Source organism: Populus trichocarpa, chromosome 2, assembly GCF_000002775.5.
Source record: "Populus trichocarpa isolate Nisqually-1 chromosome 2, P.trichocarpa_v4.1, whole genome shotgun sequence".
Classification (NCBI taxonomy): domain Eukaryota; kingdom Viridiplantae; phylum Streptophyta; class Magnoliopsida; order Malpighiales; family Salicaceae; genus Populus; species Populus trichocarpa.
The window spans coordinates 679,426-706,452 of NC_037286.2; the positions used below are offsets into that span (position 1 = coordinate 679,426).

At 35.0% G+C, this 27,027-nt stretch overlaps 4 protein-coding genes and 1 non-coding gene across 12 annotated transcripts; 4 read left to right on the forward strand and 1 right to left on the reverse strand.

Moving 5' to 3' along the window:
* Nucleotides 1-1,949: 1,949 nt before the first annotated feature.
* Nucleotides 1,950-4,927, reverse strand: LOC7474579 (uncharacterized). Of its 2 annotated transcripts, none has more exons than XM_052450367.1 (7): nt 4,523-4,927; nt 4,324-4,413; nt 4,121-4,201; nt 3,874-4,008; nt 3,489-3,707; nt 3,015-3,107; nt 1,950-2,437 (listed from the first exon to the last, which is right to left on the reverse strand). In XM_052450367.1, exons 1-7 carry the CDS (start codon nt 4,571-4,573, stop codon nt 2,276-2,278), a joined length of 831 nt encoding a protein of 276 aa, XP_052306327.1. In that variant the 5' UTR covers nt 4,574-4,927; the 3' UTR covers nt 1,950-2,275. The 2 variants fall into 2 exon arrangements, with proteins under 2 accessions (XP_052306327.1, XP_002301925.2); XM_002301889.4 differs by having other exon boundaries at nt 4,515-4,924.
* An 835-nt stretch (nt 4,928-5,762) lies between these two features.
* TRNAL-UAG (transfer RNA leucine (anticodon UAG)) lies at nt 5,763-5,842 on the forward strand. Its single transcript has one exon. It is a non-coding gene; the product is annotated as a tRNA-Leu (tRNA).
* A 2,080-nt stretch (nt 5,843-7,922) lies between these two features.
* Nucleotides 7,923-13,504, forward strand: LOC7496868 (O-fucosyltransferase 16). The gene is made up of 10 exons (XM_002300615.4): nt 7,923-8,236; nt 8,342-8,401; nt 8,486-8,573; nt 8,755-8,831; nt 9,789-9,877; nt 9,990-10,173; nt 10,708-10,889; nt 11,688-11,790; nt 12,057-12,388; nt 12,482-13,504. Exons 1-10 carry the CDS (start codon nt 8,078-8,080, stop codon nt 12,894-12,896), a joined length of 1,689 nt encoding a protein of 562 aa, XP_002300651.3. The 5' UTR covers nt 7,923-8,077; the 3' UTR covers nt 12,897-13,504.
* A 440-nt stretch (nt 13,505-13,944) lies between these two features.
* LOC7474580 (WD repeat-containing protein DWA2) lies at nt 13,945-20,681 on the forward strand. 6 transcript variants are annotated; one of them, XM_002300616.4, is made up of 13 exons: nt 13,946-14,111; nt 14,197-14,280; nt 14,366-14,498; nt 14,624-14,735; nt 14,868-14,967; nt 15,212-15,339; nt 15,722-15,791; nt 18,754-18,842; nt 19,016-19,061; nt 19,516-19,589; nt 19,684-19,760; nt 19,836-19,894; nt 20,367-20,681. In XM_002300616.4, exons 1-13 carry the CDS (start codon nt 14,067-14,069, stop codon nt 20,406-20,408), a joined length of 1,059 nt encoding a protein of 352 aa, XP_002300652.1. In that variant the 5' UTR covers nt 13,946-14,066; the 3' UTR covers nt 20,409-20,681. The 6 variants fall into 6 exon arrangements, 3 of the variants coding, with proteins under 3 accessions (XP_002300652.1, XP_024451698.1, XP_052306326.1); XM_024595930.2 differs by having other exon boundaries at nt 14,007-14,280; nt 14,868-14,973; XM_052450366.1 differs by having other exon boundaries at nt 14,011-14,280.
* Nucleotides 20,682-22,507: 1,826 nt separating this feature from the next.
* LOC7496870 (uncharacterized) lies at nt 22,508-26,634 on the forward strand. 2 transcript variants are annotated; one of them, XM_002300618.4, is made up of 11 exons: nt 22,511-22,985; nt 23,074-23,165; nt 23,235-23,428; nt 23,884-23,923; nt 24,036-24,117; nt 24,242-24,319; nt 24,436-24,561; nt 25,109-25,230; nt 25,835-25,874; nt 25,955-26,029; nt 26,158-26,634. In XM_002300618.4, exons 1-11 carry the CDS (start codon nt 22,690-22,692, stop codon nt 26,324-26,326), a joined length of 1,314 nt encoding a protein of 437 aa, XP_002300654.2. In that variant the 5' UTR covers nt 22,511-22,689; the 3' UTR covers nt 26,327-26,634. The 2 variants fall into 2 exon arrangements, with proteins under 2 accessions (XP_024450730.1, XP_002300654.2); XM_024594962.2 differs by lacking the exon at nt 24,436-24,561 and having other exon boundaries at nt 22,508-22,985.
* The last annotated feature ends 393 nt before the right edge of the window (nt 26,635-27,027 follow it).

Consider the following 27,027-nt stretch of genomic DNA (forward strand, 5'->3'; position numbering starts at 1 on the left):
TATATATTTTATTGATAAAAAAAAAAAAGGCCGATAAAATAGTATCATATAAGATATTTTCTCAGCTAGAAAATCAGTAACCAAATTCCTAGAGACTTGGTCAAACCTACTACTGACCAGAGCTTTCAATAAATATAAATGAATATGAAATAAAACATTTAAATTTTAACACTCTTTTTTAAACTGAAATCTATATAAATCAGTTTAAAATAAATTCAACCCTCTGTAAATTTCTCATTTACAGCAGCACGTGAACAAACTCCGAATAGACCGTGTAGCTTCACAAATATAGTCAACTTGAGAGGCCTGTATATCTGCAACTTGGTTTTTACTTCGACAGTAAATCGATTTGATTGTTCCATCATTGTTGAGATCTCTTAAAAAATAATACCTCACATCAATATGTTTGCTTCTTCCGTATGGCACATGATTCTTGAAGAGTCTGATTTCTGAGTTGTTGTCACAAAAAAAATTGTAGTGTTTCCAACTTGCTTGAACCGTAGCTCTTCAAGAATTCTCCCCGGCCAGATAACCTGACAAGCACTAGCTGTTGCAGAAATAAATTCAGCTTCTGTAGCTGACAATGTAACAAATAGTTGCTTTTTAGAAGACCACGAAACGGCCTCTGTGCCCAACATAAAAACATGTCCTTGCAAAATTCTTAGATATGGAGCAAGAGAAAAGGATGACTGTATACCAGCAGGCCAATACTCGAGGCTTCATATTAAGGAAGTACCTACTCTTGTTGCTTCAAAGTTATGTTTGCTTGCAAAGAGAGCACATGTGATAGCATCTGGCCTTTTTCAGCATGAATCCAAGATGTATGTTCTTCACTTTAGGTATTCTGGTGTTTACACTGCTGTTTACAGTTTTCAGTTCTTCAGAAATCGTCTACATTACTTTAATTTCTCTCACAATATGTTTTTTCAATGTTTTTCATCATTAAGAAGCATGATACCTGTGATGCTCCTATCAAAGCCAAAGAAGAACTAGTATTTCATGTTGGTTTTCGGCAGTTTGTTGCTAGGTAATATCATTGGCCTACTGAAGTGTTGCAATTTTGCCCTTCTGTATGTCTAGATGCATGCCTTCTGCAATTTGACACTGTTTGCTTTTCAGGCCTATATTCTCCACCGATGATTTGAATTCAGACAAGCACAAGATGGAGAGGTATACGAAATGTGTCACTGGTGCTTGCAGCCTGTTGAAGTGTATACGAAATGTGGTCACCATGGTCGGATTAAGGAACCTGTTGGCACACATGGTATGATTTTTTTGTCTATCTAGCCTAAACTTTGAAGGGATCGGATTCCATTTTCATCCAAAGCAGGATTCCAGCATTAAGTTTTCTTATGTAGCGGGCATCTTATGTTCCATCAGATGATATAAATGATGTGGTGTCTTTTAGTTTTTTGCTGGTAACTTCTGTGATTTATGCTCAGGGGCTATAAAGTACACTTTCAATGGGATCCTTCAGCAGCATGACACTGTTCGCATGAGCTTGTATAAACGTGCATATCCCAGAACACAGGTTCCCAATTCTTGATACTTGATCATGCAGTGGCTGTTTCTCCATCATATAAACAATAACAGCTATGGTTGTTCGTGGGAATGAAGCTCTGGTTCAGATTGTCGATTCATTTTCTTGATTTCTGGGAAGCTACAAGCAGTTGAGTCACATGGATTCACTGCAACTTCCCCGTCTGTATGTGCTCTGCCCTCGATTTATTTTTATATTTAATTTTTTAGTAGTGCGACAGTGGAAAGCATACTTTTAGGTTTGCCCAGATGTAGGCAGCAGGGATGAAAAGAAGTTGGGGAGGGGAGCGAAGCAGAGTATAGGAAAGAACAAGATTTATCTGAGTTATCTTGTTGCATTCCTTCGATCTTTGATCTTTGATCCTCCATGTGTGGCTGCACTATTTCTTTTCATGTCAACAATTGAGAGGTGTTTCAAGATGCATAATGACATTGCAGATATTGAGAATGATTTTGCTGACAATCTTATTACAACTTCCTTAAAAATGACTGCTTCTGAAAAGCATCTTTAACTACATAAATTTAACTCAAAATCTGCAACTAGTATTTGATCAAAGGATTATCAATAATTTTAGAAATCCAATCTCCTGTGGCAAGGGAAAAGAATCATACTGGCATTGAGCCTGCTTCAAGATATGAACTCAACAGCAATATCTGCCACGTGATCAAATCCAATATGAAGATCACTATGCTCCTGCTTGGTCAACAAAAGTCATTAGCACACCTATGCAACTGGTTAAACATTTTCTCCAGGTGGTAACTCTGCAAGCTTTGGAGGTGCACCAAGTACTCGTTCCATGTCAAAACGGACTTCAATGTTGCGAATGCTGTACCCAACCACCATCAACCAATAAAGCAGCTTTACAAGCTCTGGTGCACTAGTCTCTGTTACAGATGTCTGCAATTGGAATCGAAGTCAAGAATGCATGGCTCTTTAAGTTTGCTCAGAAAAATCAAACGATTATTCAAGAAATACAGTGATATTATAATTGTTCCGAAGTATCTGCATCTAAAACTAATTCCTTTCATCAGCCTTGTCCTGAAAGGTTCAATGCACTACACTTGCTCAAAAGATATCTAAGAATGGTACAGAATTCATAAATGATATGGTCAATGCTTGCTTGATATCAAATAAAATCCAGGGAAGAAAATGCAACTACCAGATATTCAATGGGACACAATCTCTAATACGAATGGCTTTAAATTATCCCCTTTCTTCATGTAAATAAGGTTATGCCCTTATTGAGAATAAGCAACTATCACAAAAACACAAATAAATAGAACATTTATTTGCAAGGGTTGAAGAAATGCTTGACTATTCATCCAAATTGATTAGTTCATAATCAGATATAGAACCTTTAACCACTCTATTTACATAAACAATCTTTTTGAAAAATGAGCATGTTTTCTTTTTACTAATACGAATCCTATTCATAGCAGTAAATCAAGAAATTTGAGTCGGTTTTCAGGGAAACCTTCATTTGGTCGGGACCTGAAACAGCCAAAAGACGCTTGATGAACGTGTTCATTGCAAGAACAGCATCCTCTCCAGCACTGCTTGTCAAATCCTGCAAAATCATAAACAAGCAATTTGAAGTGAAAATGTGGAAATAAAGTCAAAGTTACTCCATACAGCCTGGCAATCTGGAAGTGGGAAGCAAGGTGGTTGCAGGAGTATATTTTCTATACACTTCTAGTCTTTCGTTACTTTATGAAAGAAAAACATTCCAAAAGTAAAATTTTGAACCTTTCAAAAATGAGAAGGCAAAAACAAGTGTTCTTTAGATGGCATTCAAAGTAATGGGCACTGGTATGCAAGAATAATAAACTATTCAACTAGCTTGGGTGCGGTGCATCTCGCCAAGCAGAAACCTGACAGTAACTGTTAGCTGCATTAATTGACCGAGGCACCAAGCCAGGATACATCAAAAAGCAGTAACTATATTTACCTTCAAATTTAGGGGCTCAAGAGACTTGAGATATTCCAATAATTCATTCTGTCCATTTGCAGATTTTCTGCCAACTTGACTATTGAGTTCTTCAATCTCCGCTTCAAGTAACTCGATGTATTTTTTAGCATCAATTCTTTCAGGGCCGGAAACATTATTCCACCGAATAACTTCACCAGACACATTTTTCTGTGTACCAGGTGCATAATCTGGCTCATCCTGAACAGTCATAACATCTACTTATATACTGGGAAAAGAATGATATTTTTTTGTCAAAACAAAGATAAAGTTATATGCCCCTTTAAGACAGAGATAATGTTAAACTTGTAGACCCATTAAACCTATAGCAGTGAATTGTATCTTCAGATTTCAACAAACCAATTACCTTCTTTTCTTCTTGTGCATCAGGAAGTGCAACCTGCTCCAAACTTTGTTGCAAATCCAACCGGTATTGTGCATTCTTGAACATATAGCCCGTCATCATAACACTATACATGAGCTGCGCAAGATTTTCAGCCACCTGAAACAAAAAAGCCCAAACCGACCTCTCTCAATACCAAAATGCCTGCAGTTTTCAACACTAAACAATGAATTTCCAAATGCGCAATCCCAGTCAAACACAATATACTCACAGTAGTAACTGTTACAGCGAAAAACTGCGGAGGCAGAGTCCCAATCATATTAGCCACTGTCTGTCTCATCGCATCAACAACCTAAAAAAATGACAAGGATGCTTCATATCCATATTTCCACTACAAACAACGCTAGAGAAACTGAAGCAATGCCTAAAAGCCAATGAAATGATGCCAAGAATAATAATAAAAAAAAGCAAAACCTGCTGGGGTGCTCGTTTTACAAAAAGCTCCATGAACTCAGGCTGAACATTTTTGACATATTCCAATAGAATTTCCCTCCTGGTCTTTGGCTTTTGATTTCAAAAAAGAAAACCCAAAATTCCATTTCAGTCAGTTTCCACTAAAAAGTAAAGCAATTCATTCAAGAACTACAGGAGATTGATACAATTACCATAGTACCATTAGGCGGCTTGGCGTCACCAGAGTTATTGTTATTAGAAGAAGAGTCATTCTTAGAAGAATCGTAAGCCTTAACTCGAAAGCCAAACCTCCTTTCACTACAGTAGCTCCCCTTGTTTCCTGGAAAACAAACTGAAGAACATAGTCGAGATCGAGTCGAGACAAGAACTGTTGAGCTGTTCGAAGAAGAAGATAATTTAGATACAAAGGAGCCCGTCACTGTCAACGAGACCATGGCCAACTCGGTGACTCAAACTCAGTTACTTGTTTGCTGAAATGGCCTGTTCCTGAAGTGTTTTTTTATAGTTTTTCCATCGACGGAGGTAGAGTGTACAAGAGTGGAGGAGGAGGAGGACGGGAGTTTTCACTTTTCAGAGATGAGGGTTTATTTTGTGGGTAGAGGGGGAGAGCGGTTGCACTATGGAAATGTGAGGTGGTTTGTAGGGGATTGGTGTGGTGGAGGGTCGGATGGTTGGTGGTTGCTTCAGGTGTTTTGTCTGTTCTATTTGTAACCGTTGATTTGAGGACCTTATGACTTGGAAAGGTTATGGGAGCAGGTGGATAAATGAACCAGGACCCTTGTTTTGGACTAATTTATAAACCTAGGGCAGATAATCTCATTTTTATTTATTTGTTTTGGAGAAAAATAGTGTTTTTTAAAACAATATTCAAAAACAAATTTAATTCTCGAATAATGTATAAATATCTTTGCCTTAATATTAAAAAACAAAATTAAAATTTATCCAATATCATTTTCTTCAACAAGTCATATCGCCTGAAATTATAATAAAAGTTATAATGTGAATTTTTGAATTTATATGTATCAATTTTATATACTAGAAGTATATATTTTTTTAACATAAATTACTTCTTGTTATATATATATATATATATATATATATATATATATATATATATATATATATTATGATAAGCACTATAATATTAACTTTTAACTTTTAATTCATATATATCAATGCCAGATACCAAAATTTATTTTCTAGTAGGATGTTAAAAAAATTATATATTAAGATTTTGTTAAATTATTTTTATATTCATGATTTTGCCTTTATACGATTTTATTCCCTACAAGCTAACCCTGAGAATTTTCCACGTGAAAGAAAAGGTACTAAACTTAAAATTGATCGGGGGATTTAAAATACAGGTTTTTATTGATTTACAATAATAGTAAATAATATTTTAGAATATTAATTTATTATAGGACGCCACTGATCATCAAGACAGTTTGGCCGAGTGGTCTAAGGCGCCAGATTTAGGCTCTGGTCCGAAAGGGCGTGGGTTCAAATCCCACAGCTGTCATTTGTTTTTTCAGTTTTTATTTTGTTTTATTTGATGCTAAGAATTAAGTCCGGCAAATCTGACAATCTTTTTAATCTGTTCGTGACGCCATTATTTTTTTAAATTTATTTTTGATATTAATATATTAAAATATAAAAAAAATTAATTTAAAATAAAAAAATTAATTTTTTTTTAAAAAAAGAACGACCAACACATCTTAAAAAAGTTTAATATTGTGACCCCACAAGGAAAAAATTATCTGATTAGTTTTTATTTTTATATTTAAGTTCACATGTAATTATGTTTTAAATTTTAATTTTATTAAAATTAAAATAATTTATTTTTTATTTATCAAGACCTGTTTTTTATTTATTTTACATTAATCTCACAATAATTTTAACAAAATATATATTTTTTAAACCACAACTAAAAATATTTTCTAAAAACTTATTTTTCTAACAACAACCATACGAGTTTGGATATCATTCCTCTGTTACTAATTAATTAAATCAATTATTGGAGATCGAGAATCAAAATAATTAATTAATGAAATCATTAGTTTTTCAGCAGACCACTTTAGAGTTCAAACTTGTGATTGTTTTTTCATAGAATTCCCTGGCCCTCTCGCTCTCCCGACCATGGATGTTTTTTATTTTGTGGCTGTGACGATCCTCGAGCATTTGCTTATTCTTTGTCAAAAGGTGAAGAAGCCATGCTGGTGCTGCTGGTTTGAAGAGGGTGAGGATCCCTTGACAATATATAGAACTAAGGTTACAGATAAAGGGATTTGTTCTGAACTTTTACAGATCGATCTTACACCTTTTATGAATTTTTCAGGTGATCTTTTATCTCCCAGGTTTTCAGGATTAACTCAATAAGTTTGGATATCAATCGAAACTAAGTTTTAGTTTTGTTTTTTTATGTTTATATATATATATATATATATATATATATATATATATATATATATATATATATATATACTAGCTTCGAGATCTGAATCTAATAGATTAAATATTCGAATATACTTTTTTTTATTATTAAAACAATGCTTAAAATTTCATATTAAATCATTAAACTAGTGGAAAATGATATTGTTATAAATGGAATAACCACAGCTTAAGTGGATGACACCAAAAACATCCATGGAGTAGAGTGACAAAATATACTCAACCCTCCAAACATTTCCTCGTAGCCTTTGCATGATTTTGGCGACAATTGCTTTTTGGGTCCTTGGCATGAGATGTGAGCCTTTCATGCCTTCTGGGTCTTTGGCATGAGGTATAAGCCTCTCAGCATTCCCACGTAAGCAATTCGATTTTTTTTTATATTTTTTAATAAAAAATACTTTAAAATATAATTGTTCATATAATTTTAAATATGCTGTAAATAAAATAAACAAACAGTTATTTCCAGCTAAAACTTACCATTGATGGCAGTAAACCAACAAATCCTCCACAGCTCACGTGCTCTGGACCTGTCAACTCCAGATTCTCACTGACCACTAGGCATACTGGCAGTCACCATATTCTTTTCTGGCTTTGCCAATTGGATACAGCTTAAGCCCCGCTGGCATCCACGTGGAGTATACTAATTACAAGATTAAAAAAAAAAAAGAATTAAACTTCTCTGATTACGTTATTACCTCAACAAAATTAAAAAACAAAAAAGCAAACATAAAAAAAATCCGAGGTATTGTTTTTAAAATATTTTTTATTTAAAGATATATTAAAATAATATTTTTTTATTTTTTTAAAATTATTTTTAATATCAACACATCAAAATAATTAAAAAATATTAAAAAATTATTAATTTAAAATAAAAAATAAATTTTTTAATTTTTTTAAAAATATTTTTTAAATACAAAAACAAATAAAAATTTATTATGCGGGAGAGTTAATAAAAATAAATATAATGTAAGAGGTGATGGTTATATAATAGATTAATTTTTTAAAATCATAAAATATACTTGTTATTAGACATGTCAAGTAAGCAATTTACAATTAACAAACAGAAAAATTTATATTATTTTGATGGCATCATTTAGATAAAAAAAAATATAGACACGTAAGAAACTTGAAAGATGACCAGCACAATGTATCGGTGTTTCTCCTCTTTTCAATTAACATGATTTATTCTTATAAACCCTGGCTCCTCATTCAGGAAATGCTGGAGTCATAGCAAGCATATCCGCTTTCGCTCTTCCTCACTCCACACGCCATTTTTTAGAGAGGGAAAAAAATCACTTCCGTAATAATGGCGTTTCACCGGCGGCGCAACCACTATTACAACCGTTTCCGGTCTATTCTTCCTCTAATATTCTCTATTTCTGGAGCTCTTCTCATTCTCTTTGCCCTCCTCTCGTTTCTCGCTCCTACTCCGATTGATTCTAATAATCCCCAACATACGAACTCGGTATTGTATCGTACAGTATAGTACATTTCTCTATACGTATACGCACGCGTATAAATATACGATTATGAACTTTTCTTACTTGTCTCCGTCTTCTTTTGTATTCAGCTGTACGCTAGGAATGGTGTTGTTGAAGATACGATTGGACAATCTGTTCTTCACGTACCGGTTAGGGCTTTGCCTCTCTTTTTTATTATTATTAATGATGCCATTATTATTTTTTGCTTATTGTTTTTAGTGCTTGGGTAATAGAAAAAAGGAAGGACGGATCGTGATATTTGGAGCTCGAAAAATTCGTTATATTACTATGGATGCAGCAATGCTAGCATCAAGTTTGCAAGTAAGTGTATTGAGCAGAGAATTATTATTATTATTACAAAACAGCAATCTGAGCTACTAGCATTGGATGAGTTGTTGCTCGTTTTTATTTGGTTTTTGTTGAATTGTAAAATGTGGCTTCTTTAAGAGTTTCTTGTTTATTTGTAAATCTTTTATACTGAGGTTTTTAATTCATTTTGTAGATGCTGATGCTGTTACACAGCCCAATCGGTACTTGCTGATTGTTACTAGTGGAGGCTTAAATCAGCAAAGGACTGGGGTGAGTTTCGAGCTTATGTATTGTTTAATAGTTGATTATTTGAGGAAATAGATTTTTGTTTCTCTGTTTTGAGGTTTCAGTTTATGGGTTATCAGGGATGATCATGTAACTGAGGTTGTTTGAAAGTTTGCTGCCTCTTGCTTGGAATACCGGGTCTATTATACAAACCTAATGCCCCCCCCCGATCACTTTAGTACATGTTGAAACATCTTGAAAAAAGCTGAAGCAAAATGGTGGACTCAGAAGGGGAAAACCTTTGAGATTATGGAAACAACTTCCGCCACATTAAAATAGTTCAAAGTGCTGCAAAATGCACAGACCAAGATCATTCAGTCACTCATGGGCACACTACGCTAACTTGTGATGCACTCTGCTAAATATTTGTGCATATTAATCACAAACCGAAGGAAAGCTCTATTTTGTCTATACCTTAGCATACATTTACTTGGAGGCAATGTTTTGCACCAAATGTGCAAGACCCACTTTTATAGCTGTTAGTTGTCTGTGAGCTACCAACTTTAAATGCATATAGTGTGTTTTAGGAGGGTTGGCAGTGGATGGAATAAAACAATGTGGCAGAAGTTTTTGGTGGACAGTAAAATTCCAGAGTATGACTCGAGGGATGAGAGAGATTGGGAGAATTGTAGAGGGTGATCAGAGAACTGTTAATAGTGGCTCTTACTAGATTGACATTCCTTGAATCATCATAAACATGTTTGCGTGTTAATACAGAATTAGAGAAACAGTCTGAGTTGCTTATTCTCTGCAAGGCATTCATTTTAACTTATATTGGCTGTAATATTGGGATCGAATGATGCTCTTACGCATGCTTTTTTTTTTCTTTCTCTTTACTGACTTTCAGGTCATGTTTTCATGTTGCTGCAGTGCATAATGATTATTTATCACGTGATTAATATTTTGCTGTTGGCATTGATGATTCACTGAACACTTTTGCAGATTATAGATGCTGTTGTTGCTGCTCGTATCTTGAATGCCACTCTTGTTGTTCCACGGCTTGACCAGAAGTCTTTTTGGAAAGATTCAAGGTTCGTTATTGAATGAGTATAACCGAAACCTTTGCTTGGAATCTTATTTGCAACTATTGGTAGGCATTTCTGTTGTAATATTATGACTGTTATGTTACTTTGTCTTTTGCAGTGATTTTCCAGAGATTTTTGATGTTGATTGGTATATTTCTTCTCTGTCAAAGGATGTCAAAATCATTAAATCTCTCCCTAAAAGGGGAGGGAAAACTTGGATTCCACGCAACATGCGCGTTCCAAGGAAGTGTAGTGAGAGATGTTATCAAAACCGTATCTTACCTGTTCTTTTGAAAAGGCATGTAAGTTCTCATTTCTCTGCAACCTTCTTCTGATTGCTTTTATATTTTACAATTTTTTACCATGCAATATTAAGTTGCAGAGTTCTTCTTGTTTATGTTTGTATCCTTGCTTCTCTGGTCTTGCAACTACACCAATAGTTTGTCAAATAAGTCATGTTTAATAGGTAATAACATCCTAGTTGCTTGCCTTGAGAACCATTAGGCGTGGGATAAAAATTGTGTTTGTTAAGTCATATGAATCATTATCAATTAAAGGGGATATACAAATACTCAAGTGCTGACTTAAACTATTTGGATATTATGGAGGAAGTTTGATAGCATAAAATTTGACAAAACCTTTCCTTGATCCAATTTTGAACTTAAAAATATTTTTGTTTTAAGTAGAATCTACTAATGAGACTCCATATGGATCTATTACTTTTTCTGTGCTATGTTGATTAGGATGCATACCTTTATTTTATGCACTCTGTTTCCTGGCAATGTTTTTGTTTATTTTAAGAATGACTTGACTTCCTGGACTTAATTTTATGACAGGCAATTCAGCTCACGAAGTTTGATTATAGAGTCGCAAATAGGTTGGATACCCAATTGCAAAAGTTGAGATGTAGAGTCAACTACCATGCCTTGAAGTTTACTGATCCTATTCTTCGAATGGGTGAGAAATTGGTCCATCGAATGAGGATGAAAAGCAAGCATTTCATTGCCTTGCATCTGAGGTATTCTAATTCACTTTCTGCTAAAACTGGCTGTATTTCTAAGTATTAACCTGCTATTTGAAGAGTTTCACCTATTGCCTGATAAGGGGAGCCAATGGACTCCATATATGATCCATGTGAGCCCCACTAATGTGATCTATGGTTATGGTAGGGAAACTATCATAACTGTACAGTTTAGCTTCAGCATTCTGGTTTTCTCTGCATTATTAAATTGGATTATGCGTCCTTTGTCCACTTATTACAATAAAATGATCTTTTCTCTTTCTATTTCCTGGGTTTATTTGTTAGCATGCATATTTTGACCCCATAGTTGAAACCATGCATCTGAATCTCATCACCTGAACTGATCAAAGGCTGCCACTTTGTTTGTACTTGTTTTGTGGCCTGTGCATTTGTACCCACAGTCAGTCACTCCTGTGCTTGTTAGTGGTTACAGATTACTGCGTCAGTCACTCCTGTGCTTGTTAGTGGTTACAGATTACTGCGTGAGACTTAAAATTACAAATACGAAATCAAAACACGTCTACCTTGTTTGCTCTAGTTAAATAGTCAATAAAAACATGAATGTTTGAGAGCATTAATTGGATTTTAATGATCAGGTGACTGGCCTAAGACCAAGTGTGCTTTTGGCAGGCCACAAAACCCAATTTCTGGATCATAGGTTATACGTGCATAATGAGAAGCCTGTTTTTATTGGATTTATAATTCCAACTGATGAATTCTAAATTCAAGAAGCCTAACTTACTTGGGACAAACACAATTACTTTTTCTCAAGCAGCCAAATTATTCTTGCTATAGGTTTGAGCCCGATATGCTGGCATTCTCTGGATGCTATTACGGTGGAGGTGACAAGGAAAGGAAGGAACTTGGTGCAATAAGGAAGAGGTGGAAAACTTTACATGTAAGGCTCAACTGATGTACTCTTCCACCATCAATTTAAAACAAATAATCACCCTACTTTCATCATCATGATATTGACAACCCGAAGTTCAGTTTTCATTGAAATTACTTAATTCTGAAGCATTTGGAAATTTGATTTAGTGTTGAATCTAAACCTAAGTGAATTTTACTTCCTTGGGTGAATTATTTGGCTTCTTTTATGTGTGTTTGTACTCTGGATCTGGAGCATCTAATGTGTCTATGAGTTTTATCTTCGTACATTTGCAGGTAAGTAACCCTGATAAGGAAAGGAGGCATGGAAAATGCCCGCTGACTCCAAGAGAAGTTGGCCTTATGTTGAGAGCTCTGGGTTATAGCAGTGACATTCATATTTATGTGGCATCCGGAGAAGTGTATGGAGGGGAAGAGACATTGGCACCCCTAAAAGCACTCTTCCCAAACTTCTATACAAAAGAGACTTTAGCCAGCAAGGAGGAGCTGGAGCCATTTTCTTCATTTTCTTCAAGGATGGCTGCACTCGACTTCATTGTTTGCGATGAAAGTGATGTATTTGTTACCAACAACAATGGTAACATGGCTAGAATATTAGCTGGAAGAAGGTACTTTGACTTCTCCATCTCTTTTCTTCATTCTTCTTTGACTCCTTTTCTTCTGTCATTAGGGACTAATTTTTAAATTTCCTTAAATTGCAGGAGATATTTTGGACACAAACCTACCATTCGTCCAAATGCGAAAAAGCTATATAGATTGTTCTTGAACCAAACAACCATGTCATGGGAAGCATTCACCTCTAAAATGCGTACTTATCAGAGGGGCTTCATGGGGGAGCCAAAGGAGGTGAGGCCGGGTAGGGGAGAGTTTCATGAGAACCCACACACCTGCATTTGTGAAGATTCTGAAGCCAAAGCAAAGAAAGATTCAGGACCTGGAAAATATGGAAAGGGGTATGATGATGTATTAGGCGACGATGAGCCAGAATTGCCTGATCCTGATGATGATGGATACCAAGATGGCCCTCAAGAGAAAGAACAGTTCAATGGAACAGGTATGGATTATGACGGAATCACCAATGAAGAACCCGAGTTGGAAGAAATTCTTTCAGACTAGACAGTGCTACACTGGGTTCTTTGCTGTGCTTAAACAATTCTTTTGTTGAATGGTCAAAAGATCATGCTGCATATGCCCAACCTGCTGTTTATAAAACTGCCTGGATTGAGATCCCCAAAAGCCCCCCCGGAACATCGCAACAATATCAAGACACAACCCTGAGCTGTTTTAATGAGTTATGACTTAGGAACATCTCCCGTAAGGTGTGATCTTGAGTTCAACATCATACCTTTCACGAGGCTTCAGAGTTCAGCCTCTTTGCAGTGAAATTCGGGGAACGGGTCTGAAGACGCAGTCTAAGAAGGGTTTTCAGAACCCTTCTTGGTTTTAGACTTCTGCTAGATTGATGACTGTCTGTTTTAGTGTTTTAAGAGTGAGATTAGTGTCCCGCAAAGCTGTTCTCTTCCCAGAGGCTGTTAAGCAGCGACACGTGTGTGTACATTGCTGATTGGAATTTTTCTTTTTTGACATATTTTCTTTGGAGACTAGTCATCAGTGATAGTTGGAGAATTTGTTGTAAAAACTAGAATATAGAAAATCTTGGTAGTTTATGAAATTGATAGCTTGAGAACTAGCATTTCGATAGCAGTTCTCAAGGGTTCCGTACTGCTCTTACCGTTCCTTATCCTAGGGGAATCTAGTTCACCATCTAATTGATTTATAAGAGTTTTACTGATTTTGGATGGTTCTGTTTTGTATTCGATCAGAGCTCATCAATAGCAGCGCCTGTTTCCAAATGTAAAGGGATTGAGAATTACTTTCGGAATAGTTATTAGGCCCCTTTTCTCGGATCAATTTACACGTCGATATCTTCTTCACAGCAATACCAGTTTTTTTTTTTAAAAAAAAAAAAAATTCCCTTGTTCGTGTAAAAGTAATGAAACCCATGAATAGATATCGTAAATTCATAACAACGAGACTAGGGCCCTGGCCCTCATGCTCTCCCTCATCGAGGTCACTCAGAGCAAGCTAGCTCTCTCGCCTTCATTCTGGCTTATCTCAAACCGAACCACAATAAGTGGGCCTCATTGAGCCCACCCTTTCTAGACAAACATCGTTCCTTAACGGGCCTACAAGACCAACCGGGAGAAAACAGAAAGAAAAATCAACAGGTTGCATGAAGAAACGTAGATAGCTCCTCTCTGCTCTCATCGTCGCAAGCAAAAAAAAATGCAAGGAGGATCAACTGGCATTGGCTATGGCCTCAAATATCAGGTGGTCACCATTCCAAAACCCTAACTCACTCGCTATTTCTTCAAATCTAACCCTAATCTCGTTCAAAAAATTCAATGTCCTTCAGGCAAGGTGCATATCAGATGTGAAGGCAGACACGGATCACACCAGCTTCATCACTGGAACTCTCAGTCTCAGAGAAGAAAACGAGGTCAAAACTATTTCTGATTTTTTGTTTTTTGTTGTTTGTTGACTATTTTCTTGGATCTAATGAGTGAAATTGTAATGAGGAATAGGTGCACTTGCTTAGGTTATCTGCAGGCGGAACTGAATTGATATGCGAAGGATTGTTTTCGCACCCTGAAGAGATCTGGAATCTCTCTTCCTGTCCTTTTGATCAACGTGTTTTCTCCACTGTTTTCTCCTCTGGTATAATCAAGCACTTAGTTTTTTTTTTAATTATGTTTAAACAATTCAATTAGAGCGTGATCGATGCATTACTGTGCGTATGTGAGCTGAATTAGTCTGGTTTGATGGGATTTTTTGGATTGAAGGTGAGTCATTTGGAGCAGCAGTGTGGCAGATTCCTGAGTTATATGGGCAGTTAAATTCTCCGCAATTGGAAAGGATTGCGTCTCTTGATGGACATGTTGGGAAGCTTAATTGGTGAGTTTGAAGTGTTCATGTGATGTGTGTTTTATGATGTGGGATTTTGAGTTCTGTTCTTAACTTGTGGATATTTGGATCCTTACATGGTTTTGTTGTTTGTCGCAATTGCCATATGTGGGTACCCAACAGTGTCCTATGGTGGCCATCGGGAAGGAATGATAAGTTGATAAGCATTGATCAGGAAAATATCTTCTTGTGGAGTTTAGATTGTTCAAGACAAGCAGCCCAGGTAGAGGTTGTGCTGGGATTTTTTGTATGATTATGCTTTTCATTTTTGTGTTTATGATATGGTATAGGTATTTGTTTTATGCAATGTGAAAATGATGGAAATTGGTGTTTTGAATGATACCATTATGCTGTTGTTTGGTGACAGTGGATGGGATAAACTAGTGAAGTAGAACTGTGCAAGTCTGTGGTAATTCACTCTTGAATTCTTGTGCTGATACTTATTCAGATGTTACTGAAAAATCTAGGTGCAATCGAAGGAGTCGGCTGGTATGCTGCATTACTTATCTGGTGGAGCCTGGGATCCACATGACGTGAATGCTGTTGCAGCAACTTGTGAATCCTCAGTCCAGTTTTGGGATCTACGGGCGATGAAGTATGATACTTCTGCATATCTTTTTTTTTTATTTTTTTAACTTATCCATTAATAATAGCCAGCATTCCAAGTCCTGAACTGGAGGGTTGTTACCTCTTTAACTTGTGTTTGACTTTAATACAGATGAATTAGTTTTAAAATTCTGTTTTTTTTTTTTATTATTATTATTATGTTATTATTAGTATTATTATTATTTTGAATATCAGCTTGTTGCCTACTAGTTTAGCTTTATGAACATTTCACTACATCAGTGGTTGAGAATCTGACTATTTTTTTTAACAAAATCTTGATTGGTGTTTTGGAACTGCTAATTAGCTTATGTCTTACCATTAAGACAGATGCATTTCAGTCATGTCTAACAGTACGATTTATGTGTTTACAGGAAAACAAATTCAATTGAGTGCGGCCATGTTCGCAATGTAGACTATGACACCAGGAAGAAACATATACTTGTAAGTTAAGTGCTATACTGTAACTCTGTTTTTTTTTTATAACAAAATCTTGATTGGTGTTTTGGAACTGCTAATTAGCTTATGTCTTACCATTAAGACAGATGCATTTCAATCATGTCTAACAGTATGATTTATGTGTTTACCTCTAGGAATGCATCTCTGCGTCGATATATAATCTCATATATCTGCAGTAGTGAGGAAATATATTTTTTTGTAGCAGTTGAAGGCATCAAATCATAAACTCTTTTTGATGAAAATTGAATTTTAGAAAAGTGAATTATTTTTTTATGTTTGGTAGTGTAATGGAAAATAAGTTGGAAAACACTTTCCAGTATTTGGTTATGTTATGGAAAATGAGCTGGAAAATAACTTATTAATATTTTATTTTTTTCAAGTTTATTAAAATAATAAGGAATAAATCTTACAAATTAAAAAAGTTGAAAGAGAATGAAATTGAAAAAAAAAATATAATTTCATAAATTATCTCAAATAAAATAAATAATAATCAAAATAATAGAGATCAAATCTAAAAATAAAAAAATTGAAAGATGAAGAAATTAAAATAATAATAATTACCATTTCATAAATTATTTCAAATAAAATAAGTAACAATCAAAAGAATGAGGACCAAATTTGATAGATAAAAAATTTCAATTAAAAAATAATAAGAGAAAAGCAAATAACAATTATAAAAATGAGGACCAAAGTTAATATAAAAATTAAATTATAAGAGATGAAATTGAAAAACAAATATTCAAAAAAAAAAAATATATATATATATATATATATATATATATATATATATATATATATATAGCAATCAAAAGTTTGAGAACTAAATTTGATATAATCAACAAATAATATGATATTTTTAATTTTTTCACAACTTCCGGAAAGTGTTTTCCGCTCAAAATAAAAGGAAAACACTTTCCTGGAAACCAAACCAAATTTTTCTTTGACCGGAAAGTGTTTTCCGTTGACCAATTTTTCTAATGGCAAACAAACACAGGAAAGTTTGGAAAGTGGTTTCTCATAAACCACTTTCCGAGAAACAAACGCACCTTTTATTTTAGAACGATGTAGGTGGCTCACATTTCATTACGGGCTGGATCAATATTCTATAATGTAAAAAAACAATACTCAAGTGTTGTCAATGTATTTTAAAGAAAAGAAAAAAATTCACGACTTGACATTATAAAAAAAAATTAAAAAAAATTACAATTGCCAATCCCCAAGAATCAAAACATACAAAGATGAAATCTGTAAAAAAAACCAGTTAACAAAAAGAAATTTTAAAAAGCAAAGAACTAGTAAATTTAGGAGAAGTCGCCAAAACTCGCAAGAAGGATCATGCATACATGATAATCCAATATAAGAAAAAATAATTGGTTGACATGTGACACGGGTGATTTGAGGCTTAGGACCGGTTGGGTTTCAAAAGAAATTTGGTGAAAATTGACCCAATGTGGAAGGATTAAAAACACAGGTTGATCCGTGACCTAATTAACCCGTGGCAAACCTAGTCAAAACTTGTTGATAATTTTTCTTTATTTTTTTATTTCAAAATAGTGTTGTTTTTACTTTATATATATATATTGTTTGAATTTGGTCAACTCGAGTCAACCCACTTGACATATGACCTCGTACTTGCCCGGGTCGATTCCTAGAAAATGAGAGGATGACCTAAAATTTTAAATTGAATGGCAAAATCAAAAAGAAATATCCAATTAACATAAGAATCCAAAACAAAATAATAAAATTCAAGAGAATGAGAATCAATTTTGAAAAAATAAAAAAACCAAGATTATGGATTTAAGGATAATATTGAAAAAAAATTAAAGTTTGATAAAAGTATTAAGAATCAAAATTTAAAATCAAAACATTGATGAAGAATCAAAAGACGTGCTGTCTTCCAGTCCAGATTTTAACCACCACTACAGTGGCTGGAAAGTCGGGCCTACATGTTTTTTACTTAAAGAAACTATTTTTCAAATCTTTTCAACCACAAAACACCCTTAGAACACCAAGAAACTAACCTATCAACTTATTAAACCTAAAATATGGTCTAAACCACTAAATCAAACTGGAAAAAATATTGCATCCTTGACCTAGATTTTGTTTTTTAGGTTATATTAAGGCTTAAAACAACCATCATAAGACTCCCCTCACAAAGTGGAACCCATTGACACCAATTTTAACCTGTTTGGTGGTCAGAATCGTCACCAACAAAGAGTTTTTTTTTCTTTGCTGGAATCTAACGACTGCTCTCTCTTCTCTCATGAAAAAAAAACTTAAAATGAGAAAAATAAAGTTTTGTACTAAAATATATTTTTAAAAAATTAAAGGGACTGGTCACCTTGTAGCATAAAAAGTTAGGAGACTAAAATGTATTTCATAAACAAATTTGAAAGCACCTTGTAGCATAAAAAGTTAGGAGACTAAAATGTATTTCATAAACAAATTTGAAAGCACCATTTATATTACCTGTGTTTTTCACTTCAGTCCTCTGTCTTTATTGTCTCTCCCAAAAATACATGTAATTGGGTGCTAATTTTGGTTGAAAAGGCTCACTTGTGTAAAGAAAAAATTCAAAGATTAAAATAAAATTTTTTTAAAAAAATCACTGTTTGAGTTCATAGTGATTTGTAAGAAAATAAACAGTAATTTTATGCACAGAGAAAATGCCACGAGCTTAAGTTTTTGTTAATATAATGACAGTCCTTCAGGGATTTGTCTAGATTTGGAGAAAACTACAATGGAGAGCATAAGGGCATTGGTCTTTCGGAAATGTGCTTCTAATGCAAAGAATAATTTTCCGTTATAAAGTTAATTCTCTCGTGAAACTTCGTGAACTGAATCTGTGAAAATAACCTTGTTAGACGATAATGTTGTTCTTTGGCAATAATACCATCATACCACTGCCCATTGAGATCTATTGGCATTAATGAATTAATCATTGCAGGTTACCGCAGAGGATGAATCTGGGATACACATTTGGGATCTTAGAATGCCCAAGGTTCCTGTAAAAGAGCTTCGTGGACATTCACACTGGTAATCCATTTCTTCTATGTTGCAGTTCTGATAAGCTATTCTGGCCATATGGTTGCATGTGTATTATATGTTCTTATTAAGTTAGATGTTTTCTATCGGCTCCTCCTCCAGTGTATAAAATTGTTGAAATTCAGTATTTATAGTTCTCTCACTGTGTTTCCAAATGTTGGTAGGACATGGGCTGTCGCATGCAACCCTGAATATGATGGACTGATCCTGGTTCTCTCTCTCTCTCTCCCTCTCCCTCTCCCTCTCCCGCTCTCATCCCCCACAAACACACACACACACACACCATCCTCTTCCACATTAGTCACTAAAGATCACCTTTTATCTAAATTAATGTCAAACACAATCGAGTCCAAAGGTGGAAAGTCAGCAATAAGTCCATTGTTTGCATTGCCTGTAAGCATGTGCTTTCTCAAATGGACAGCGCTTATGGAATACGGGAAGTATAAAAAACTGGTCACAAGTATCACCGTTTCTTGCTGTTTATGGATCATCAATTATATGCCTTGCAATAAGGCGGTGGGTGAGATACCCTTCCATTTGAAGTCACTTCCATTTGAAGTCATTCATTGTCTGGATGGTTGTTATGATAACGAAACAGGTTACGCTGTCCCTTCTAGCTATCCTATTTATTAACATTTTCCTGACCAAAGGTAAGTTATTGCAGAGTGGTGGTTCAGACTCGACTGTCAATTTGTGGTTCGCTTCTACGACAACCAGTGATGAGTTGACATCTGAAAGGTCATTTTTTCTTATCTGTTTACCAGATGCGTAACTCTTGACTTTTTCATTCTTCTTTTTACTGATATCTCATCAATGTGTTTGTATTGAGCAGTGTGTTTAAATCACCAACTCGGGAACTTGATTCAATGCTGCTGAACTCATTCAGTGACTATGACGACAGTGTCTATGGTAACGAATGAAGCCATATGGTATCTTTAAAAGTCAAATTTTAAAATCAACCTGACCAGTAACCTCTGATGATAGGGCTTGCTTGGAGTTCTCAGGAACCTTGGATTTTTGCATCTTTATCCTATGATGGGAGGGTAAGATCACTAGTCCTTTACTGTAGCGATAAACATTAGAAGTGTTACTCATTTCATTTGGAAAACAATTGTACCACTGATGCATAGCTTCATGTTTTGCAAAAGGCATATATCTTCCTGGCCCAGGCCGCTAAGTAAATTATTGGTTTGATGCCTTTCATGCCTAGGCTATGATGGGCTGATGATTGTTCTGTTGAATATCACACAACATAATTTCCCTTGCATTACCATCAGAAGTTTCAAGTTGAATTGCATTTATAGAGTCCATTTTCTTATGTTAAGGGTGTGAGGCATGTCTTGTCGGTTCTGGAAGCACGGTGCGGTAGTTTTGTTCCAGAATATGTGTCAAATTATCCTCGTTGTGGATGCTTTGCTCCCACTAATACACACTATGGAATTTAGATTGCATTGGGAAACTCCTTTGACCTTTGTTCACAATCTAATTAATTAAATTGATTGTCATGTCTTGCAGGTTGTAGTAGAATCAATAAAGCCTTATCTCCCCAAAAAATGAATTCATCGCACATATGCCCTATGTTAAACCATCTTCTGGCTGTTTCCACCAACACTAAATGTCAGGTAGGACTCCATTGAAAAAACAATTCTGCAATGAAGTCTTATCATGTCAATGCAAGTGCCATTGTACTCTTAGATGCTGAAGAGCTTTTTTCGTTACATTTGACGCTATATTGTCACCAAGTTTGTCCCGTGTATATTGTATACTAACTCTGCAAAAATGCCCAAATTCTTTTTTATCAGTGGAATCCAGGAGAACATAATTTGTTAATTTCACCTGATCATATACTAATCCAGCGAAAATCATTTCCCTATATCATTTTTTGAAGAATCTCAACCATTGGGTTTGAGGAACCAACCTTGAGGATCCAAAATCTATGGAGTGATGATTTCAGGAACAACCTTTTCTAAAACTGGTATTAGGGGGTGTTTTTAGATGCTCTTTTAAAATGTTTTTAGCTTGAGAAAAATTTAAATTGAATTTTTTTTTAGTGTATTTTTATGGTTATAATGTGTTGATGTTAAAAAAATTATTTGATATATTTTCAAATAAAAATTTATTTTAAAAAATTACTAACATAATTTGGATGAGACTAGAAACCATGGATTTTCAAATAAAATGTCATTCTGCGAATTAAGGGTTGGTCCAATAGGAAACCACTTTGCTTTGCTCACGTCGTCGAAGAGTCTGGGTTCAAATTGAAACACCGAGTCCTTGATGACAACTCTACCTCCAGGAGCTCTATTTCCAGCCTTGTACTGTGATAGTGTGACACAAAATTACAAGTTTCAGCGGATTTTTTTATTAAAAAATTAGTACAGTAGATTAAAAATAATAATAAATTGATGAAGGTGTAAGAAGATGCGGTGAAATAGTATAGTTTGATCATGTTATATTTTAAAATAGCGATGTTTAGTAAATATTATGCTTTTAAGGCGCAACATGATCAAACTCTAATTTTTTTATCTCAACTGGTTGAATCCAGTTGTATTAACTGGTTAACTGTTTCACACAAAAATCATAATTTTATGAAGTTTTTCTTTCAAATGTGTTTTAGACACTAATTTATTGACTAAAAAATAGTCTCCAATTAAAATCTTTAAAAGTTATTGTTCACACAACAGTGAGTGATTCTGAGTAGTCAGGTGTGAGTTTAACATAACTAAATAAGTATTTATCTCAAACAAATTACATGAATGACATAGCAAATGTATTTATAAACTAGTGGGATAGGTTTAGACCTAAGAGAAGATCTGGTCGAGCAAGACTAGAATAACAGCTCAAAATAACCATAATTTTTTATCCAATATTATTTTGCGTTTAAATTTTTACAAGAGTTTCAGAAAGCTGTTTTTCCTATAATAGCTACTGTGTAGTTGCACAGAAAATCAAATCTTTAATTGTCAAAAATCTCTTCAAGATCTCCCGATTTTGATAGTTTTGAAATTTTTATTATTATTTTCAGAATCAATCGAGTGGTTAACCCCGAAACAACACAATTTAACGATTTAATAAATCCTGTGTTTTTGAAGCTTGGTATAATAAAACTATAATATTTTACCAAATCTATATCTATTCATAAATTTTTTAATTTTATCGTGCTAATTACCTAATTTATTCGGTTTCAGCCTTGTATTGTTATAGTGACTGCTAAACAAGAGCCACGTGTAAAAAGGAGAAAGGAGGAAGGGATCGCAGAGCACTAAAGGTGGAACTGTCTTCTCGCGTGTATGATTCATCCCAGGGTTGGCATCATGCCGATCTAATCTCTCTTCTCCACCCGTACCCAAAGTTATCAAACTTGTGTGGCTAATGAACTAATTCAAGGTTTAAGTTATCGATTTAACAGGTTAGGTTAATTATGGATGATCTAGTTTAATATACAATTCTATAGTTTCTAGATTTAAAAAAAAAATCAAATTAAATTTTAACTAAATTTTAAGTTGAAATGACCAACTTTTACTCCGGTTTAATTTGAAATAAAATATAAATTAACATATTAAAATTATTAAAATATATTTAATAAATATTAATTTAATATTTTTTAAAATCAAATACACTCTTAACAACTAAATAATACAGTCAGTAACAGGCACTCAGTCTCCGTAGTCAATCAAATGTCTCGCCTCCTCTTTTTAAATTCCGCGATATTCTCTCCTTTGCCCCTCCATTTTTTAATTTAATTTACCAAAATTCCAAGCTTCCACTCTCTCCTTCTCTCTCTCCTTCCACTTCATAAACCACTCTCGCAGTCTCTTGGATGACATTTTCGTAATTAATGGCTGTGAGTTCCAGTGGTTTTACGACTCACCCTGATTTCAAGCGCAGCCGACTCAGCAGTTCTCCTTTCCACGCTAACAATAACGGACTTGAGTTGAGGAAGAAGAAGCGGAGACTGAGCCTGTTCCTTGACGGTAATGGAGTTCGGGTGAGTCGAGTCAGTAGTTGCTGTTGCTCTGACTCAGTGGTTCGCAGAGCGTCCGGGTCGGGTAATAGCATTGAGAAACCCGAGGAGAAACGCTCTCATAGAAGTCGTATCCAAGCCATTACTGCATTGCCATTTCCCTCTCCTCAGTACGTACAACACCGTATTTACCCCCTTTCTTTATGATACTTCTTACGTTTATTAATCATTATCATTTTTTCTAAATAAACTTTGGAGGTCTCGCTTCGGTACGAAACAAGAGAAGTTTTATTCGAGATGTACGTCGAGAAATTCCGGCCCACAGTCGCGAGATACACCGCCGAAGAGAGGTAATTAGCAGTGATTGAGTTGGATTTTGCGTTAACTGTGTGTTTTGAGCAATGATTGGGTTAATGTAGATACTGGTATTGCGAATGAGAAAGATATGGGAATCAACTTGTTAAATGAGAAAGTGAATGAGAGTGGGACTAATGAGGATGGAAGTAGTTGGTTTCGAAAAAGTGGAGAGGATCTTGGCGAAAATGGTTATAGATGTAGGTGGAAGAAGATGGGTGGTCGATCACATGATACTTCTTCTCAATGGGAAGAAACGGTATAATCTTTTATTTTTTTTATTATTTTTTGCTTGTTTGAGCATATGTTTTGATATTTTGCCCCATTTTCGTACTATCCATCCGATGTGATTATAGCGCCAATATTGCAAAATTAATTTCATTATTACTCACTCTGTTGTCGGCCCTCCCATGATCAATCCACCTGTCAGTTGAATTGCACCACAGGAAAGGTTGTTGATTCAATGCTAATTAAAAAAAAAAATTACGAGGAACTTGCATCTTGGCTCTGCTCCTTTCCTTGTTCTCCAGTGTAGGAACGGTGATATAGGTTGTGCATTCCTGCTTTTTGAAATGTACAGCTCGATTTTGCTAGTCAATTGTCATGTTTTTGTTTTATTTTTAAATCTTTGTTATTTTGGGATTGATCATTAACCCCAGTAGAGTATCATCCCAGGTGGATGCATTTAATTGGATTTATTGATCTCCTTGACAGTGGTGGGAGAAAGGCGACTGGACCGGATACAAAGAGCTAGGTATATTGCTTGTCTTATCATTTACATGATATGATGAGTAGTTTCAATTTTGTTGGGTTGGAAATTTTATCATATGGAGGCTTTCACCCTCATTCGAGATGATCTTTCTCAGGCGTGGAGAAATCTGGAAGAAATGCTGAAGGGGACACGTGGTGGGAAACATGGCAAGAGATGCTTCATCAAGATGAATGGAGGTTTAATTCGTATCTTGTTTCCTATCCAAATAAGATTGAAAGTTTTGCCAAGAATGAGTGTCTTCAGTTAATCACGTGTGGAACTTTTCATTAATAAATCACCTATCTTATTTTGTTACTGCAGTAATCTTGCAAGAATAGAGAGGAGTGCACAGAAACAAGCGAAGTTGGGCACTGAAAATGCTGGATGGTATGAGAAATGGTAAGCTAATATTCCGATACAGAGTCAATATGATGAATATGAGTTATTTTGGTCGAGCATGCAACTGAGCAGAACAACAAATCCATTTATTAACCGCGCTTTAATTTTGGACTTAGGTGGGAAAAATATGATGCTAAAGGTTGGACTGAGAAAGGGGCAAATAAGTATGGAAGATTGAATGAGCAGTCATGGTGGGAGAAGTGGGGGGAGCATTACGATGGAAGAGGCTCCGTCACAAAATGGTTCTTGCATTCTCCATTTTATCTTTTCTTTGGACCCCAATCTAATTTTAGCCAGCTTATTATTTTGGACTTTTTAATACCCAGTATCATCGGCCATGTAAAATTAATAATCCATTAGTATCATAAGAAAATAGTTTTTGAGATCAGTCATAAACAGTTGAAATTGTCTGTTATTCAGGCCCTGACTGTTAGAGTAGAATTTTTTCAGGATTCTAGATGCTGAAGTATGGCGCAGTGTATGTAGGAAGGAGGGTTATCATAAAATATGCGCAAAACCTGAAGATATGAACTAATTGTTTCCTTTTAAAAAAAACATTTAGGTATTAGTCAGTATTTTGAGTGATGATATAATAAAAGTACCTCAGAAAAATATATGAAACGTAAGTGATCTAGAGTTTTCAATGGAACTTCCTTTCTTTGTACCACACTGCTTTGGGAATAACAAAAGATTGCACCAAGTTTTATATCTCCTCATGTTTCTCAATTAACTTCATAATTGGAAGAGCTTGAAAATAGTTTCACCAAGTTTTATTTTTTCTCTCCTCAGGACAGATAAATGGGCTGAGACCGAATTGGGAACCAAATGGGGAGACAAGTGGGAAGAAAAGTTCTTTGCTGGCATAGGTTCGCGCCATGGGGAGACATGGCATGGTTCTCCTAGTGGTGGAGGTATGTTTTTAATCATGTTATATGCTCCTCTATCCTAGCTTCCTGTAATTATTTATGTTGATTGTACTTTAGACTACTGCTTTTGTTTACTAGAAATGTACATCAAGTACATTCTTCATAGGGGTGCATAATTTTTTAATGTGCCTTCTCTTGTCCTCACTGATACGAGAATTGCTCAGTTTCATAAGATACTCTCATTACTCATGCATTAAGGTGGATACCTGCCAACTTTCACAGTTAGTTCGTTGCCTGTCAACATTTACAATCCAGGAAAGCAACCTTCTCTCTAGATATCCATTAGCATTTGTTGCTATCTTCTTTGTGATCGTCAGGTTATATATATGAAAGACTCTTAACTTGCTAGATTTTTTGAAACAAGGTCTAATTAGTTAGTGATTCCTACATTGAAGAATATCTTTCCACCAGAGCTTCAAACTTGTTTTTTCTGACCATTCCCTAGGACATTAAGCAACTCAGTACATCAGTGATGTACACTCGTAGAACAGGAGCCTGGTGTAACTTGGACGATCACTGAAATGTTCATGTTTGACTTTATTTGCTTAGTTCTTGGAGTCTAGTGTCACTTATTGTGTTTCATGTCCAGGCTGGTCAAGGACGTGGGGAGAGGAACATCTTGGGAACGGGTATGGAACTCAGTATGTATGAGTTTTTTCTGTGTGCTGTATTGGGAACTGCCAGTCTGATGTTTCTTTATGCCTACCAGGAAAGTTCACAAATATGGAAAAGGCACAACAGGTGAAAGCTGGGATATTGTTGTGGACGAGGAAACCTATTATGAGTAAGAAAGTGCTTTTCTTGGTCACTGAATTTGGCTAATCAAAAAGTACTTGTACTAAAGATGTAAATTTCTTTCTTGGAACTATTACGAATTGGATTAACTAGCAACTTTTTTGGTTTTGACAAAAGGGCTGAACCCCATTATGGATGGGCTGATGTCGTGGGTGATTCAAGCCAGTTGCTATCAATCGAACCTCAGGAAAGGCCACCTGGTGTCTACCCGTATCTGGATTTTGGGTCGTCACCTCCACCTTCAGCTGATGACTCGCTGGACTTGCCTCCCCCTCCCTTGCAATGAAGACCTGATTTTTCAGGCTCCTCATTTTCTTGTAGGTGTTTCATATTTATCTCATTTAATTTCAATCATATTGTTTGAAACGTCTCACGTAAGAGTAATTAGTAGTATACGTCAATTTATTCATTCTTCGGATGATAAATGCATCCATTCAGGTCTTGTGCAGTTTCTAAATACTGGACAGTATATCATTTCCCTGAAGGTAGGATGGGTGTAAGACGTTATTTTTAGTCTTTAGATGTTATGAGTTAGAGCTCCTTTTTTGGAAAAAACATAGGTTGGTCCCTTGAAATGAGTTGATTGTTTGCTTCTTTTGTTGTCTTTAGTAGGTGAAATTTTGAAATTTGAGTAGAAATGATGTATATTTTAACAAGAAAACAAATTAAATTGTCATGAAAAACTAATGAAATAACTAAGTTACAAAGAAAAAAAATACAGGATCTATCAGGTTTTTAAAAAAACAATTGAATTGTCATGGAAAACTAATAGAATAATTAAGTTACAAAAGAATATATATATATATATAGCTTTAAAAGACATATATTAAAAAATAAACTATAGAGATTGATAATTATTGTACTAAAATGTATGAATTCAATAGTAGTTTGCCACAAAAAATTATTGTCGGTGTTAAAATTGGAATATAGTTATTGAACTCGGCTGTATGGGTTGACTTAATAAACTCTTGTATCAAGTTTGAATGA